This window comes from Diospyros lotus, chromosome 6, assembly GCF_014633365.1.
Source record: "Diospyros lotus cultivar Yz01 chromosome 6, ASM1463336v1, whole genome shotgun sequence".
Taxonomy (NCBI): domain Eukaryota; kingdom Viridiplantae; phylum Streptophyta; class Magnoliopsida; order Ericales; family Ebenaceae; genus Diospyros; species Diospyros lotus.
The window spans coordinates 28,522,414-28,540,889 of record NC_068343.1 but is presented as its reverse complement, the minus strand read 5'-3'; the positions used below and the strand labels follow the sequence as shown (position 1 = coordinate 28,540,889).

Genomic DNA, 18,476 nt, shown 5'->3' with positions numbered 1-18,476 from the left:
ACTCGAGCTAAAGGGTATTTATTCTTAATAGTCACCTGATTCAGCTGGTGATAATCGATACATTGTTGGAAATGTATGCCCTAAAGACACGTTTTGTTTAATTTATGGTAATGATGTTTCTTTTATTCAGTTCATGGCACATATATTATTTGCATTTAATTGTTGGAAAAGTGTCCATGCTATTAAGTAAGTGATTCATGTGATGGGTCGTTCTTCACAGTTAGGCATGAATCATGGGTACTTAATAAGCAAGAAAAATATTACTCTTGATCCTTTGATAGAACTGGGCATTCTATCATGATAAGATCATTGTGCAATAGATCCTAATGGAGGATGGCTTGCCTTAGCCAGTAAACAGTCCGTTTACTCTAATTGTACAAGCGCATTTGGAATGCGTAGAGTGGACCTATGATAGAAGCTAATGACAAAGTACTAATTATCATGGAGCTAGTCTATCACTGCTACTACGTGGACGAGTACTCTAATACTTGAGTATTAGTTGGTGGTCTAGTGAACCTAGAGCTATATTCTTAGATTCATTGTAGGTGAGGTCTATTAAAGATCAATATCCTTTTAAGTTGGGAGTATGGTTTCTAATTAGCTAAGACAGACTAATACAAGATAGTTTCTGTGATTCACCCCCTTGTGATTGTCCAAGAATAATCAAATAATCCAGGGCCCTGGGAACGTGACTTAAGAGTGTGTGCTTCTGGGTAACTCCCAGTGATAAGCAAGTACATTCGAGTAGTCACGGATTGTTGGACTAGTGATCTAAGGATGGTAGAAATCATTTAGAGAGGTGTTAGTACATTATTCCTTTCTAAATGATGGGTGTTACGCAGAGGGGTATTTTCGTCATTACACTAGTAGGTCAAAGACATTGCATATGCAAAATTATTCGTGGGGTCAGTGTTACCATATGGTGATAGTTGGAACACTTAGAATGACAAAATATAGCTACTAGGTAGCAGGGATATTTTGGTCATTTTAGTAGCCGTGAATAATTTGTCTTTTGGTCCCCGGGGTAGCTCGATGTAACTCATGTATTTTTTAATACATTTGGCTTGTTGGGTGAATTACATTGAGAGAGAATTATTTTATTCAGGATGGTCCATAATTAATTGGGCTAGAATAAAATAATAGTTCATTAGTTTAATTAATTAATTGGGCTAACCCAATTAGAAAATTAATTAAATGGACTTGGCTCATTAGGGTTTGGCCCACTAGGGTTTTAACCCTAGGGTTCTCCCTATATATATCTCTCTTTGGTTGTTTTTCATCCAAGGTCGTTTTTACTCTTCTTCACCGAAAGAGAGGCCACGAGTTCGAGTCATACTTCAGAAGACCGAAAAAGAGCTTTTAAGTTCTGATGCGAAGGAGCTGAAGGATAGCAGGACAGCCGTCGTCTCCACCACGTGAAGAAGCTCCCGCGCATCCTGCTCCCATCGCTCCATTCCGTCCGGTAATCCGCCGAAAAAGTAAGTCTCCTAGATTCTAATCAATACGAGGAACGTTTTTTGATTAAAACGCTTTCGTTGCATGCTATGAATCCTCGTTTATGATCCTTCATACATAGCCTTAGCAATTTATCTTTCTTTCTCACAAATAGAACAGGTGCACCCCAAAGAGATGAACTGGGTCGAATGAAACCCTTCTCTATTAACTCTTCCAACTGGGTCTTCAACTCCTTAAGCTCATTAGGTGTCATTCGGTACGGAGCATTAGATACAAGCTGGGTACCAAGTAACAACTCAATAGAAAACTCCACATCTCACCGGGGAGGCAATCCCGGTAGGTTATCAAGAAAGACATCGATAAAATCTCGAACTACTGGCACCTCGGTCAAATCCTTCTTGCTCCCTTCACCAGTAGTCATGAAATCTAGGTAGGCCTCACAACCATCTCGTAACAACTTCTCTACTTTCATCACAGAGATCATGGGTATTGTAGATATAGGCTTGACGCCTCTATATACAAGGACTGGCTGCAGAGGTATCTCAAAGGAAATAGTCTTCTTATGATAGTCAACTTTTGCATAATGCCGAGATAACTAATCCATACCAAGGATAAAATCAAAGTCACTAATATCAAGAATGATCAAATCACCTAATAACTTCCTATCATGCACTCTTATCTCACAATTTTCAAATTTTTCCCTCCCCACCATGACTTTATCCCTAGGGGTAGACACAATCAAATGATATAGCAACGCGATCCAAGAATGAGGAATGTAACACATAGCATGTGGTGCAATAAAAGAATGTGTAGCTCCAGCATCAAAAAGCACTTGAACATCATGATCATAGAGGGATAGAATACCTTGGATCATCCCACTGCTCTACTCGACCTTAGCTGATGTGAGAGCGTATACACTACCTTGAACCTGGGGTCTCTCTGCCATAGGTGGGTGTTGAGCTGCTGGTAAAAGTGGTGGGGGTGCTTGGACTGCCATTGGTCCCCTAGCTGGTGGCCTCTGATTACCCCTCAGTCCCTAACCTCTTACCTTCTATCCTCCGCATTGCAGTGGACGTGTGCAAATATTTGCCTTCTTCCCTCGCTGTCCACACTTGAAGCAAGTTACCTCATGAGCTGAGGGTGCTAGAGGTGCTGTCTGATTCCTCGGACAATCCTTCTTCATATGGCTAGCCTGTCCACACTAATAACATACGTCATGTCCAGCCATGCATTGTCCCTTGTGCCACCTCCCACACTGATGGCATAGTGGTTCCTTCCCCTCATCACGATCGTGACCAGCTGCCCACTTCCTCTTCTTGCTTGCTTGAGACAAACTAGCTCCTTTCTTGTTTGATTGTATCACCCTCCATTCATTGCGATCTCTCTCAATAGCGTAGGCGCGCTGAACGGTTGCTGCATAGTCATTGCACTAGACTTCTCCATGGGCACGATGGATGTCTGGACGTAGTCCTCTTTGAAATTTAAAAGCCTTCTTTGCTTCAGTAGAATCCAAATCTAGAGCATATCGGGCTAATGCAGTAAACTCTACCTCGTACTGAGCCACTGTCTTGTTTCCTTGTACTAGATCAATAAATTCGTATACCTTTTGCTCTCAAACCCATGTAAGACGATATGCCACATTAAACTCCTCTTGGAACTCTGCCTAAGTCAGCTCCCTTTCTCCAAACCTCTGGCGGGCAGTGTCCCACCATCTCTCCACATCTCCTCGAAGTAGAAAGATACTGAGTCTAACCTGATGATCATCAACACAACCAATCGATTGATGGTGCTTCTCTATTGCCAACATCCAATTCTCTGTCGTTGAAGCATCTGCGCCACCATAGAACTTGGGTGGTTGAAAGGCCATAAAATCTTTCAATAACTGGGTCCCATGATCTGTTGCCACTGGAGCTGCTGGGGCAACTGGAACTACTAGAACGACTGGCGATGCACCTCCACTGCCGCCAGCTTCTTGAGACCCTTGCCTCCCTTAATTAGTGGCTATGGTATTCACTACTCACATCAGCCCCGTCAGCATACCTCTCATCTTGTCCATCTCTCGGCTATACTCATCTCTAATAATCTCTCCAGCCGTCTCATGGGTCTACTCAGGAATCTCATCATGAGCTGTACCAACCTGATCGCGGGTACGTGGTCGTCCTCTTCTACCACTTATCTTCCTGCATCACCACATAGGGTCAGAAAATAATATCTACTTGGGTCTAACCTACCCAAATAATAGACTCAGGTCCTAGCTCTACCCAACATCCTATGTGTGTATGGGAAACTTTGACTCGAACCTCTGCTTTGATACCAACCAATGTAGCACCCCAAATGCTACAATAATTAATAAGAGAAAAACCATATCAAAAATAATAATTAATTCTCATAAACTGGAAATAAAATTGTTAAATTGTGCCATATCTCAAGGCAACCAAACTCAACCAACAAAAAGTAAACTTAAATGAAATATCCCTAAATGTTGAAAATAAAATATGTAAAACCCCAAATTTTCTAAAGGGCTTAAGAGTAATTTGAGCTTGGGCCATAGGAGAAATTATCAAAGGATTAGGGGCTTAAGTATAGTTTATAGCAGTTATATTGCCGAATCGATTGGAGGGAATGCCCTAGAGTGTAATTGGTTATGGAAAATGGCATGATCTTGATGAGTGTTCCGAGATAGGATTTATGGAAGTAAAGGAAATTAAAATTGAGACGATTTTCGGTACAACTAAAATGCAACTAGGAGTTAGGCTGAAAAATTGAATAATTGCAGGGGGTTTCTGAGAAGTCAACGAAACCTCGAGGAGGGTCATATTTGGTGTATAGAACAACCTTTTAGTGGTTCTTGGAAGAAACAAAATGATTTAAAGCCAAAATGAAAATACGGGCTAAAGTGTAATTTTTTAAAATTTACCGAATTTGCCGAATGGAGGTTGAAAGGACATTTTTTTAGAATCTTCAAAAGATGAAATAAGGATTTTGGAACATGAGGGTCCTAACGGTAATGATAGAAAGATCAGGGCAAAAGTGTAAAAGTTAAAACTGGAGGGGCAAAAGTGAAATTAAACAAAACTTGAGGTAACCATGGCCGACCTACAATTTTAGGTCACTGATCGAGGCTCTGACCATGGGAAATCCAAGGAGGGTGGTCGAGCAAGTGTGGGGAGAAAGGCTGGGCCGTTAGCGAGCATCGAGGTGGCCGGATTTTTGAAGAAACCGACCATAGTTTGGTCGGTATGTCGCGGCAATACCGTGACCTGTAATCAGCCAATCAAGGCTGTTTGTCCATGTTTTTGGGTCTCCCAAGAGGTGGTTGTGAAGCTTGAGGCATTGGGTCGACCATGCATGTTAGTTTTAAGGTCCAGTTGTGGCTATAAATAGCCAGGTTTCGTGAGAGGGTTTGGCCAAGGGTTTCAAAATTTTGAGCTTCAAATTGAAGGCTCAACCGAATGAATTGGAGGCTAAAAGAAAAGGGCTTTTGAAGCCCATGACTTGAGGGAGGTATATGGAGAGTTAGATGCATTTTGGTGTTGCTTTGAGTGGGTTTCGAGCTTGGCTGGAGTAAGGAGACGGTGGTGTTGGCCAAGGCTTTGGACGACCGTTTGAAGGCCTTCCGGTGCTTGTTTCAAGCAGCAAGAAGGGCCATTAGGATTGATGGAAGAAAGCTTCAATGGGGTGCAGAGACCCATTCTCTCCGGTGTGCCGTCGTTGGAGAAGAAGGCTGGAGTGTGAGGCTCACTCTCGGCCTTCACGTGCAGGTGCGTGGGGGAACTTCGGGTGGCGCGTGAGAACGCGTTCGGATGAGGAAAATTCTAGAAAAAAATTTTAAAATCCTGAAAAATCGAGATCTTGAATTGTGTACAATTAGTTTTGAAGTTTGTCTTTCTAGTATCTCGATTTTAGTATCAAAGAGCCTCGTTTTGCGTGAAAATGAAGTTTTGGGTAAGTTCTGGAATTTCTTTTTGAAGTTCTAAGAATGAATATAGTTTATAGGATTGATGTGCTCAAGGTTAAGTGAGTTGAGCAACTTTTGAGGCTTGACATGAAAATCGAGGTGTTACAAGGGAATCGAGGTGATGCACACAAACCTAGTGTTTGAAATGTATGCCCTAAAGACACGTTTTGTTTAATTTATGGTAATGATGTTTCTTTTATTCAGTTTATGGCACATATATTATTTGCATTTAATTGTTGGAAAGGTGTCCATGCTATTAAGTAAGTGATTCATGTGATGGGTCGTTCTTCACAGTTAGGCATGAATCATGGGTACTTAATAAGCAAGAAAATATTACTCTTGATCTTTTGATAGAACTGGGCATTCTATCATGATAAGATCATTGTGCAATAGATCCTAATGGAGGATGGTTTGCCTTAGCCAGTAAACAGTCCGTTTACTCTAATTGTACAAGCGCATTTGGAATGCGTAGAGTGGACCTGTGATAGAAGCTAATGACAAAGTACTAATTATCATGGAGCTAGTCTATCACTGCTACTACGTGGACGAGTACTCTAATACTTGAGTATTAGTTGGTGGTCTAGTGAACCTAGAGCTATATTCTTAGATTCATTGTAGGTGAGGTCTATCAAAGATCAATATCCTTTTGAGTTGGGAGTATGGTTTCTAATTAGCTAAGACAGACTAATACAAGATAGTTTCTGTGATTCACCCCTTGTGATTGTCCAAGAATAATCGAATAATCCAGGGCCCTGGGAACGTGACTTAAGAGTGTGTGCTTCTGGGTAGCTCCCAGTGATAAGCAAGTACATTCGAGTAGTCACGGATTATTGGACTAGTGATCTAAGGATGGTAGAAATCATTTAGAAAGGTGTTAGTACATTATTCCTTTCTAAATGATGGGTGTTACGTAGAGGGGTATTTTCGTCATTACACTAGTAGGTCAAAGACATGGCATATGCAAAATTATTCGTGGGGTCAGTGTTACCATATGGTGATAGTTGGAACACTTAGAATGACAAAATATAGCTACTAGGTAGCAGGGATATTTTGGTCATTTTAGTAGCCGTGAATAATTTGTCTTTTGGTCCCCGGGGTAGCTCGATGTAACTCATGTATTTTTTAATACATTTGGCTTGTTGGATGAATTACATTGAGAGAGAATTATTTTATTCAGAATGGTCCATAATTAATTGGGCTAGAATAAAATAATAGTTCATTAGGGTTTTAATTAATTAATTGGGCTAACCCAATTAGAAAATTAATTAAAAGATCTTGGCCCATTAGGGTTTGGCCCACTAGGGTTTTAACCCTAGGGTTCTCCCTATATATTCTCTCATTATTTGTTTTTCCATCCAAGTCGTTTTTCATTCTTCATCACCGAAGAAAGGTCACGAGTTCGAGTCATATTTCGGAAGATCGAAAGAGAGCCTCGAAGTTCTGATGCGAAGGAGCCGAAGGATAGCAGGACAGCCGTCGTCTCCACCACGCGAAGAAGCTACCGCGCATCCTGCCCCTATCGCCCCATTCCGACCGGTAATCCGCCGTAAAAGTAAGTCTCTTAGATTCTAATCAATACGAGGATCGTTTTTTGATTAAAACGCTTCCGTTGCATGCTTTTGTATCCTCGTTCTTGATCCTTCACCTAGGTGGCTCGCAGGAATCAAGGTAGTGTGCAAGAATCAAGATGGTTTGCAAGAAGCGAGGTGGGTTGCAAGAATAGAGTAATTGCACAAAAATCAAGGTTGGGCATGCAAATCGAGGTCATGGCACTCATACCGAGGAAACATGAATGGCAAAGTTAAGTAAAAATTCCCTAGAAAGTCCAGTAAATTAGGAATGTTATTTTGTGAGTTATTATTGAGAAATTATTTAGTGAGGAAAATGTTTAAGGAATTATTAAGGAAAATAGAAAGAAATAGAGGGAAATTAGGAAAGGAATATAATATTGATTTATTGAATGAATATGATGGCCAAGGTATGTTGAGGATTTGATTTGAGTACGTTAGAAGCCTGGCACGAGGATCGAGATGTTTTGAGATGCGAATGAGGTAAGTAGTTCTACCCAAATGAATTTGGATTTATGAAAAATGCTTGATTTGAAAGTGGTTCAACCCGAAAACCTTATTTGATGTAAATGATCTTATCATATTGTCATATCTTGATGTGAATATGTCATGTAGATTGCATTTACATGTATTGATGATGAAATGTGCATATATTCACGATGATGTTATTGAGCATACATTGCATATGAGTTCAGGATGGCACCGCTGCACCCATTGACCTCGGCATGGAAAGGAAGTCGTAGCTGTAACGACCCGTTAATGGGTCTAGAGTTTTATTGGAATTATGATTCTCTATGTGTGATAAATTAGCCTCAAGAATTAGATGTTATAAATATTGTGAGGTGCCTAATTTAAGGGATTGGGCTTTTAAAGAAAACTTGGGTTGAGCCCAAGGGGAGATTTTGTATATTGCAAGTGTTGTATGGTTGTGAAGCCCATTGGGCTTAATGTTATGTTGAGGCCATTGTGGTGGGCTAATGGAAATGGGCCATTATAATTAATTGAGCCAATGAGTTGGGCTTGGGCTCATGTAAGTGTATGAGTGGATTTTTGAATTGGGCTTAGGCCCATGTGTAAAATATGAGAGATGGAATTTAATAAATGAAATTATATATATATATTTGTATTTTGTGGATTAAAAGAAAAGAAGAAAAGAATTGTAAAATGCAAAGTGACCAAATGGTCCTTGCTTTATTGAAAAAGGTGAGGTCAATTAGGGAATTTCATAATGAGGTTGAATAAAGAAAATGAGAAAGAAATAAGGAAAATGAGAAATTCCAAAAATGGGCAATTGATATTTTGAATTGTGTGAGTGTGCAAGATGGGCAAAGTTGTAATTTGGCCAAGGGAGTGGTTGGAAAGTTGATGGGCGGCCATCCCTCCCCTATACTTCTTTCTTTTCCTTGTTTTCCTATTTTTCTTTCCCTCTTCTCCCGATCAATCTTCTTCTTCTTATTCTTTTCTTCTTCTTCTCCATTTTGATGTCCATGGAAGCTTGAAGTGAAGTTGCAGCTGGGTGCATTCTTCTCCTTGGATTTTTCTTCATCAAAGGCAAGTTCTTCTTGCATTTCTTTTTGGTTATGCAAGTTCTCTTACCTCCTTGTTTCATTTTGGAGGCAAGCTCTCATTCTAAATGCAAGTTATTATTCATCCGATGTTGTTTCATTGCAAGTCCATGTTGATATTCCTTGTTAATGTAAGCCTTGGGTTCTTTTTCTCTTGGGTCAAGTTGGTTTCCTTCTTGGTTCCCTTGTCTTTGAATCTTCTATTTTATTAGAACATCAAATCATGAGTTTATATTGATCGGTGGATTTTTTTCTCATTTCTTTAACTCTTGTGTTTTATCATTGATGGGTCTTTTTGAGAGTTTTCGTTAGGGTCTAGTTCACCCTAAATTCTTAACGGAATGACACTTGATTGATTAGGAATGTTAGAGAAGCAGGGTTTGGTGTATCTTGCTTGGGATGTTGAGTTTTGTGTGTTATCGTTGTTATTTTTAAGTTTCAGGTCTCTATTGGTCAACCAAGTATTTCTATCGGTCGACCAAGTATGTGTTTTGTTCTTCAGTTGGTCGACCAAGTGTTTCTATCGGTCGACCAAGTATTTCTATCGGTCGACTAAGTATATGTTTATCTTTCTGTTAGTCAACCAAGTATTTCAGTTGGTCGACTAAGTGTTTTAGTCGGTCGACCAAGTAATAATTTAAGCTTCTGTTAGTCGACCAAGTGATAATATAAGCCTCTGTTAGTCGACTAAATGTTTCAGTCGGTCGACCAAGTGTTTCAGTCAGTCGACCAAGTAATAATTTAAGCTTCTGTTAGTCAACCAAGTATTTCAGTCGGTCGACCAAGTGTTTTAGTCAGTTGACCAAGTGGGCTGTTAGTCGACCAAGTGATTTCAGTCGGTCGACCAAGTGATAATATAAGCTTCTGTTAGTCGACCAAGTGTTTTTACTCGGTCGACCAAGTCCCTATTTAGTTGACTAACTCTTCTTCATCGGTTGACTAAGTCCTCAGTCGGTTGACTAACTCTTTCATTCGGTCAACCAATAGAATGAATTAATTCTTTTGTTTTGGTCCGATTCTTTTCTAATGCTTGTTGATAAGTGTCTTTTATACACTTATTTTGGTTTATAAACTTAGCATTTATACATTCAATGAGCATGATTTCTACTTGATTTGGTTCTATATATGGTTATGTAGATGTGGAGCATGTGTTAAAGCGGACATGGAGCAAAAAGAGTGATTTTTGGTGCATGATGGGATTGAAATGAAGCTTGGAGGCATGGTCGGGTTTCGAATTAAAAGGAAGCAAAAGAGTATCGAAAACAAGAAGTTGAAGATGATAAAGCAAGAGGCCAAAGAAGAAGGCTAGCGGGCTTATAGCGATATGCATACCGCTGTAGCACCGCTATAAGACTTAGTTTATGGAGCTCACGGTCTTACAGCGGTATGCATACAGCTGTAGGACCGCTTTAGGAATTATTTTCTGGAGCTCACGGGTCTGCAGCAACAAGCATACCGCGGTAGGACCGCGGTAGAGTTCAAAGCTTCGTGACAAGGCCGTTTTAAGCCTATTTTAATCCAAATAAAAGGGAAATAGACTCCTTCAAGGTGAAGGGCTTTGATAACCTAAAGAGGGCTATATAAAGGCTTATTTTTGGGAGATTAAGGAGCTTTTGGAAGGAGGAGAAGACGGCAAGTTGAGGCAAAAAGAGGAGATTTTCTTGAAGTTCTTCGGTTTTGATTTTATTTTTCTGCTCTTTATTCTTTGCAACATCATGAACTCTGTTTTTATTACTTTTTCGTTGGTTGAAACTATGTTAGGCTAAGTACTTTGTGGCTAGGGTGATTGATGAAACCTAGTTCAACGATGGTTTAATTAAAAGTATTTGGGTTTTATTATATTTTTGTCTTTCGGATTGATCATTTATTATACACTAACTCCGTTTTGATGTTTGGCCGTCATTAGAATGTGTTTGTGATTTATATTATTTTGGAGAGATTCAATATAGATTAGCACTTGATAATAAATGACATAAGGTTCGATAATAGGTAGAGATACCGTTATGCCTTGTGAAATCTTATTTTGATGATCATTGTGGATAAATGCATGTTTGTATATGTGCAGATTAATTAGAGATAATTAATCTCATATGTGAGCATAGATTCAATCGACCATCGAGAGAGGCTTTTGATTAAATTAAGGTCATTGATTTTCAGTTCAAAGCAAGAATTATAAGACCCAATCATTGAAAGATTAAACCATTTATAGAACTACGGTGGATTCATGAACCCTAGTGCATTAGATTTTTATATTTAAAACCTAAAGAGTTATTTTGTGTTTTCCTTTTGGTGAGTTAGTTTTAACTTATATAAAACTTCCATTGAGTATTCTTTTAATTGTGTGTGACTTATTTAAGTTAATAGTGGTTAAAGTAGGGATTAAAAGCTAATCCTCGTGGGAACGATACTTGATTCATCATTATATTACTTGTTACGATTCCGTTCACTTGCGGGAAAGAATACGCGAACAAGTTTTTGGCGCCGTTACCGGGGATTGGTTATTTTGATTACTACTTTAATTAAGATTAGCTTTAATACTTGTGTTGCTTTCTTTAATTTTTTACGCTAAACTATTTCAATTTTTGTTGTGTTAGGATTGAAAATAGTGCATGCGGCGTTCAGAACGTCTTGATCTTGTTGAGTTTGATCTAGAGATTGAACAAACCTTTCATCAAAGACGTCGTGAACAAAAAGCGAAAAGGGAACAACAACAAAGCATAATGGACGACAACGAAAATCAGCTTGTTCAAATAGAGCGTACTGTTGAGATCAATGAGAGAGATATCTTGATGGGGGATTTCATGATGCCTCCAGTCATTGAGAACCGGTCGAGCATAGTTTATCCTCCATATGGGCATGATAACTTCCAATTGAGGCCGGATGTGATAAATTTGTTCTCCAACAACATTTCATTCTATAGGAGAAGTGATGAAAATCCACACTACCATCTCTCTCGGTTTCTAGAGTATTGTGGCAACTTTAAGTATCAAGGGATCAACGAAGAAGCAATGAGGATGCGACTTTTTCCTCATACTTTGAAAGACAAAGCTCGGGAGTGGTTGGATTCACTATCACCTGGTAGCATCACTACATGGGCTGATTTGGTTCACAAGTTCACACTTAAATATTTTCCACCAGCCAAGATCAGCAAATTAAAGCATGAAATTTTGACTTTCCAGCAAGTTGAAATTGAGAACTTTCATGAAGCATGGGAACGGTACAAAGAATTGCTAAGGAAGTGTCCAAATCATGGGTTTTCTTTACCAGCTCAAAATCACTATTTCTATGCCGGGTTAACTCCTTACAGCCGTTCGGCGGTTGATTCTACAGCAGGTGGTTCTATTCGAAACAAATCGGCTGGAGAGTCACATGATCTTTATGAAACAATGAGTGAGCAATTTGTAATGTGGCCGGATAGGAGTTCACATAGGAGAGCAGCTGGAGTACACGAAGTGGATATGAATACATTGATGTTGGCCAAGATTGATGCTCTTTCAAAACAGATGGAAAACTTAAAGTACTCTCCATCAGTTAATGTGGTGCAAGGATCTCTTCCAGTTTGTACAAATTGTGGGGCAAACCATCTCTCATCCGAATGCCCATTGACCGTTAGGGACCATTCACTCACAGAGCAGGCTGCTTATGCGCAAAACTACCCGCGTCAACAAAATTTCCAGCGTCCACAAAATAATCAATTTTCTCCAACATACAATCCCGGCTGGAGAAACCATCCTAATTTTTCATATGGCAACAATCAGGGAGTTCAAAACCCACCAAAACAAGGAAGACCACATGAGGAAAAAGGAGGATGGGAAGCAGCAATTTCAAAACTTCAAGAACGAAGTGAGCGGACTGATGCAGCCATAAAAAATATAGAGACTGAAATTGGGCAGTTAGCTAAAATTCTTACTGAAAGGCAACAGGGCACATGGCCAAGAAACACTGAAGTTAATCCTAAAGAGCAAGCAAATGCAATCACTACAAGGAGTGGAGTGCAACTCCCGGAAATCCATGTTAAAAGACCAAGTGTGGAAAAGAAAACTGATGCCGAAAAGGAGATAGCAACTGAGAATAAGGAGCCCGAAGATATAGCTGAACAAGAAAAAGTGGTTTCATCACCAATCAAGCCTTATGTTCCACCAATTCCATTTCCTCAAAGATTGCGCAAGCACAAGTTGGATAAACAATTTGAGAAATTTTTGGAGGTGTTCAAGAAGCTACATATCAATATCCCATTTGCTGAAGCTCTATCTCAAATGCACAGCTATGCAAAATTTATGAAGGAGATTCTATCGAACAAAAGGAAGCTTGAGGAGCATGAAACCGTGATGTTAACAGAGGAATGTAGTGCCATTTTACAAAATAAATTGCCACCAAAGTTGAAAGACCTAGGGAGTTTCACCATCCCGTGCACCATTGGCAGCTTATATTTTGAACGGTCCTTATGTGATTTGGGTGCTAGCATTAATTTGATGCCATTCTTTATCTTTCAAAAGCTTGGTTTAGGTGAAGCAAAACCTACAATGGTGTCATTGCAGCTAGCGGATCGATCCGTGAAACATCCACGTGGAATTGTTGAAGATATCTTGGTAAAAGTGGACAAGTTTATATTTCCAGCAGATTTCATTATTTTGGATATGGCTGAAGATAGGGATATTCCCCTTATTTTGGGGCGACCTTTTCTAGCTACTAGACGAGCTCTTATTGATGTGCAAAAAGGACAACTCATGTTAAGGCTGAATGATGAGCAAATCACTTTTAATGTGTTTGAAGCACTGAAATTTCCTACGGCTTCAGATTCTTGTTTTCAGATTGATATTTTGGACAAAGAGATAGAAAATACATTCGCTTTGAATCAACCATCAGATCCTTGGGAAGCATGTGTGATGCACTCACAAGTTGAAGATACCGACTCGGCTACGATTGAAGAATGTGTCAAATATTTGCAAGGATCTGAACTTATTCAAAAGGGAAAGCAGTACAAGGCATTAGGCACGGAACCTCCACGACCTTTACCTTCCATTCAACAAGCTCCGAAATTAGAGCTAAAGCAGCTGCCATCCCATCTTCGGTATGCCTATTTGGGTGAGTCCTCTACTCTTCCAGTTATCATTGCTAAGTCCATTAACTAAGAAGAAGAGGAAAAGTTACTCCGGGTGCTTCGGGAACATAAATCAGCTCTTGGATGGACTATAGCTGATATAAAAGGTATTAGCCCATCTCTTTGCATGCACAAGATATTAATGGAAGACACTTACAAGCCGGTAGTGCAACATCAGCGACGGCTAAATCCTCATCTGCAAGAAGTGGTTAGAGCTAAAGTACTGAAGTTACTAGATGCTGGAATTATCTATTCTATCTCAGATAGTGCTTGGGTTAGTCCGGTTCAAGTGGTGCCTAAGAAGGGAGGTATTACAGTGGAAAAGAACAAAAATAATGAGCTCATTCCAGTTTGACCTATTACCGAATGGCGGGTTTGCATCGACTATCATAAGTTGAATGATGCAACGCGAAAATATCATTTTCCCCTACCATTCATTGATCAAATGTTGGAGCACTTAGCAGGTCATTCCCACTATTGTTTCCTTGATGGCTATTCGGGATACAATCAAATTCCAATAGCTCCAGAAGACCAAGAGAAGACAACGTTCACTTGTCCATATGGTACATTCGCCTACTGACGGATGCCGTTTGGTTTATGCAATGCCCCTGCCACTTTTCAACGGTGTATGATGTCAATCTTCTCCGATATGGTAGAAAGATTTATTGAAGTGTTCATGGATGATTTTTCGGTCTTTGGTTCTTCATATGACGAATGCTTAAAAAACTTGACACTTGTTTTGAAGTGTTGTGAAGAAACAAACTTGGTGCTCAATTGGGAGAAATGTCACTTCATGGTCCAAGAGGGAATTGTATTGGGACACCGAATTTCAGTTAGGGGTATTGAAGTTGACAAGGCAAAAATTCAAGTGATTGAGAAGCTTCCTCCGCCCACATCCGTCAAGGGTATTCGCAGTTTTTTGGGACATGCCGATTTTTATAGACGATTTATTAAGGATTTCTCCAAGATTACAAAGCCTTTATGCAACTTGTTGGAGAAGGATGTAAAATTTGCATTTTCTGAGGAGTGCCTAAAATCATTTACCACTCTAAAGGAAAAGTTAATTTCCGCACCTATTATTGTGGCACCAGATTGGAACATGCCGTTCGAATTAATGTGTGATGCTAGTGACTATGCAGTTGGGGCAGCACCAGATTGGAACATGCCGTTCGAATTAATGTGTGATGCTAGTGACTATGCAGTTGGGGCAGTGTTGGGACAACGAAGGGACAAGGTCTTACATGTGATTTACTATGCAAGTCGGACTCTCAATGATGCCCAAATGAACTATGCCACAACAGAAAAAGAGCTCCTAGCGGTGGTCTTTGCTTTCGAAAAATTTCGAGCATACCTCATTGGTTCAAAGGTGATTGTTTATACGGATCATGCCGCACTGAAATATTTATTTTCAAAAAAAGAGGCAAAACCAAGGCTAATTCGCTGGGTCCTACTTCTCCAAGAGTTTGATTTAGAAATTTGAGATAAGAGAGGATGTGAGAATGTGGTAGCCGACCACCTCTCAAGATTGGAGCAACAAAATCAATCCGAAACAAGGGATATTAATGAAAAATTTCCAGATGAGCAGCTTCTAAGAGTGGAACGAGCAAGCAGCGAAACAGAGGTACCATGGTATGCCGACTATGTCAATTACCTTGCAAGTAACATTGTACCTCCTGATTATGATTACCATCAAAGAAAAAAATTCTTTTCGGAGCTCAAATTCTATTTTTGGGAGGATCCCATCCTTTATCGGAGAGGAGTAGATCAAGTAATCTAGAGGTGTGTTTCATAAGATGAGATGGAGATGATCTTAGAGCAATGCCATGCCTCCCCCTATGGTGGACATTTCGGAGCAACAAAAACAGCAGCTAAGGTACTCCAATATGGGTTTTATTGGCCAACTCTATTCAAAGATGCTTATACCACGATAAAAAAGTGTGATAAATGCCAAAGAATGGGGAACATCTCCAGGAAGCACAAGATGCCATTACATGGCATTCTTGAGGTTGAATTATTTGATGTTTGGGGCACTAACTTCATGGGGCCGTTTCCATCCTCGTTCTCCAATTTATACATCCTAGTGGCAGTGGATTATGTCTCCAAGTGGGTCGAAGCAGTAGCACTACCAACTAACGATGGCCGAGCGGTGGTAAGTTTTCTGAAAACGAACATCTTCACTCGTTTTGGAACTCCTAGGGCCATTATCAGTGATGGGGGGAAGCATTTTTGTAACCGGCATTTTGAATCTCTTTTGGCGAAGTACGGGGTAAGGCATAAAGTTGCTACACCATACCATCCCCAAACGAGTGGCCAAGTGGAAATCTCGAATCGAGAGATAAAGAAGATCCTTGAGCTTACGGTGAGTACTTCTCGAAAAGATTGGTCTAAGAAGTTGGACGATGCATTATGGGCATACAGAACGGCTTTCAAAACTCTGATTGGTATGTCCCCATATCGCCTTGTTTTTGGCAAAGCATGTCACTTACCTGTTAAGCTAGAGCACCGGGCATATTGGGCAATGAAGAAGCTGAACTTTGATCTCAAGCAAGCTGGTGAGAAACGGTTGCTACAACTAAATGAAATGGATGAGTTCCGGTTGGAAGCCTATGAGAATGCCAAGTTATATAAGGAGAAAACCAAGAAATGGCATGATCAGCATGTACACCGAAAACAGTTCCAGGTGGGGCAAAAAGTGTTGTTGTTCAACTCGCGTCTCAAGTTGTTTCCAGGCAAATTACGTTCGAGATGGTCAGGACCGTTTACCGTGGTCCAAATATACCCCTACGGGGCAGTTGAAGTGACTCATGACACAAAAGGCACGTTCAAAGTGAATGGGCAAAGGCTCAAATCCTATCTTGGTGGTGACTTCTCGAAAGACAAGGTTTCCACTGCATTGGGCAACCTTGCATAAGCACATCAGAACCGTCAAGCTAACGACGTTAACTAAGCGCTTTTTGGGAGGCAACCCAATTTTCTATCCTTTCATTTTTATTTTATTTTATTTTATTTATTGGTGTTGGTACTTTTATTTTCCTTCTTTTGCATGTGTTAGAGAGTGCTTTGGGTAGGAGAAGTTCATCCTTTAGAGCTTAGGCTTAAAAAAAATAAATAAATAAATTTAAAGGGGGAGCTCGCGCCATAGCCGTGGCATGCATGCCGCGGCCGCAAGCGCGAGCCAACAGAGTTTCTGCTACTCGCGGGCGGGCCGCGGCATGCATGCCGCGACTTGCCCGCGCCATAGCAAAGTTGCTGTGGCTCGCGGGTCGGCCGCGGCATGCATGCCGCGGCCTCGCTGCTGTGCAGGTCGGCCCATTAAGGCCGACCCCCCCTGCTTTTTCATTTCCCCCATTGCTCTCACTCTCCCTTCTCTCCCTTCAAGCACCCTCCCCCCAACTTCGCCTCTCTCCTAGCTTGCCCCCATCCCATTTGCCAAAGTTCTCCCTCAATAGCCTCCCCTCCACTCCCTCCATCTTCATCATTTAAGGTATGTGTGAACTAATTTTTAATTTGTTTGCACGAATTGATACTTTTTTGTGGAAATGTGTGTTGAGTTGCTTGTGAATGGGAGTAATGAAGTTGTGGTTGGTGATGTTGGGGTTGAATTATTGCTTGTTTATATGCTGTTATTTGGGAAAATTTCATGGCTCCTAAGCCCTATTTTCTGTTTGTCCTCTCAGCATGCCCACCAAGTGTTCACTCAAATGCCCCAACCACACATCTCCACACATTTGCACACACATTGCATTAAGAATTGAGGGAATGGAATGAATTAAGTTTGGGGGGGATCTTGTGGCATCTTTGGCTTCTCCAACACATTTTCGTCTTATAAAATAAATAAATCAAAACAAAATCAATAAATCAACAAATAAATGAACAAAAAAATAAATGAAAAAAAAAAACAAGCCAAGAATTAATTGATTCTTTCTTCTATTCATTCTCGTGTTTGATTTTGTGCTTTCAGGACCGAGCCTAAGCAAAAATGGCACCCAAAACCCGCTACACTCCAGCAGCAAATAAGGGTAAAGCAGTTGCAACCAGTTCAAACACCTCCAAGCGGCCGCGAGTTGATCCGCCAACCTATCCAATCTACCTCACTGCCAAAGCGGAAGAACGAGCTCAAGTGATAGCGTCATAGCCTCTCCACCGAGAGCGGGAAGTTGACTTGGCTAGCATTGAGGTTATTCATGCCAAGCAGTGGCTCAAATTTTGTGCCAAGCCTCCCAAGATATATCCCTCCGTGGTTCGAGAATTCCTCGCCAACTTCAATGACAACATCCTTGGAGGTGACGATGACGATGAGGAAGTTCATGCCTTCCATACCTATGTGCGCGGAGTATGGGTACCATTCGGTCCCGACATCATCCAAAACTTCTATCAAGTGCCATCGGGGGCAGATCTCGCGGACATAGAAGATTGGAATCAAGTGGCTCGCCTTTGCTTTAATGCAGACATCCCACCGGTGTGGCCAAGCCACAATGTGGTGCTCCATAATGAGCTTAACCTCAAGGCGAAGATGTTCCATTACATCTTATCTTCTAACATCGCTCCATCTTCACACATGACAGAGATATACCCTCCACAGATGCAGCTTCTTTATGCCTTGACTACTGGATATGAAGTGAATTTTGGTGAGCGTATTTTCCAACAAAAAGTCGCCCTCGCCTTGACCAAAGGTAATAAGAAAAGGATTTACTTCTCAGCTTTATGCAAGCAAGCCAAAGTCCCTACATCCGCATCTGAGCTTGACAAGACAAAGCCCACACCGATCAATTTATACACTATTCGGCAGTCACATACTCAAATTGCCCAACACCGACATGCAGCTCGCA

At 40.7% G+C, this 18,476-nt stretch overlaps 1 protein-coding gene and 1 non-coding gene across 2 annotated transcripts; one reads left to right on the top strand and one right to left on the bottom strand.

The window, feature by feature from the left end:
* Positions 1 to 11,155: 11,155 nt before the first annotated feature.
* LOC127804450 (uncharacterized) lies at positions 11,156 to 13,056 on the top strand. The gene is made up of 2 exons (XM_052341314.1): positions 11,156 to 12,890; positions 13,043 to 13,056. The coding sequence occupies exons 1-2, from the start codon at positions 11,156 to 11,158 to the stop codon at positions 13,054 to 13,056; spliced, it is 1,749 nt and encodes a 582-aa protein (XP_052197274.1).
* LOC127805400 (small nucleolar RNA R71) lies at positions 11,696 to 11,802 on the bottom strand. The gene has a single exon (XR_008024132.1). It is a non-coding gene; the product is annotated as a small nucleolar RNA R71 (small nucleolar RNA).
* Positions 13,057 to 18,476: the final 5,420 nt, after the last annotated feature.

Bases quoted from the DNA above. Each gene is read 5' to 3' on its own strand.
- LOC127804450 (XM_052341314.1), top strand. From the start codon at position 11,156: ATGCGGCGTTCAGAACGTCTTGATCTTGTTGAGTTTGATCTAGAGATT.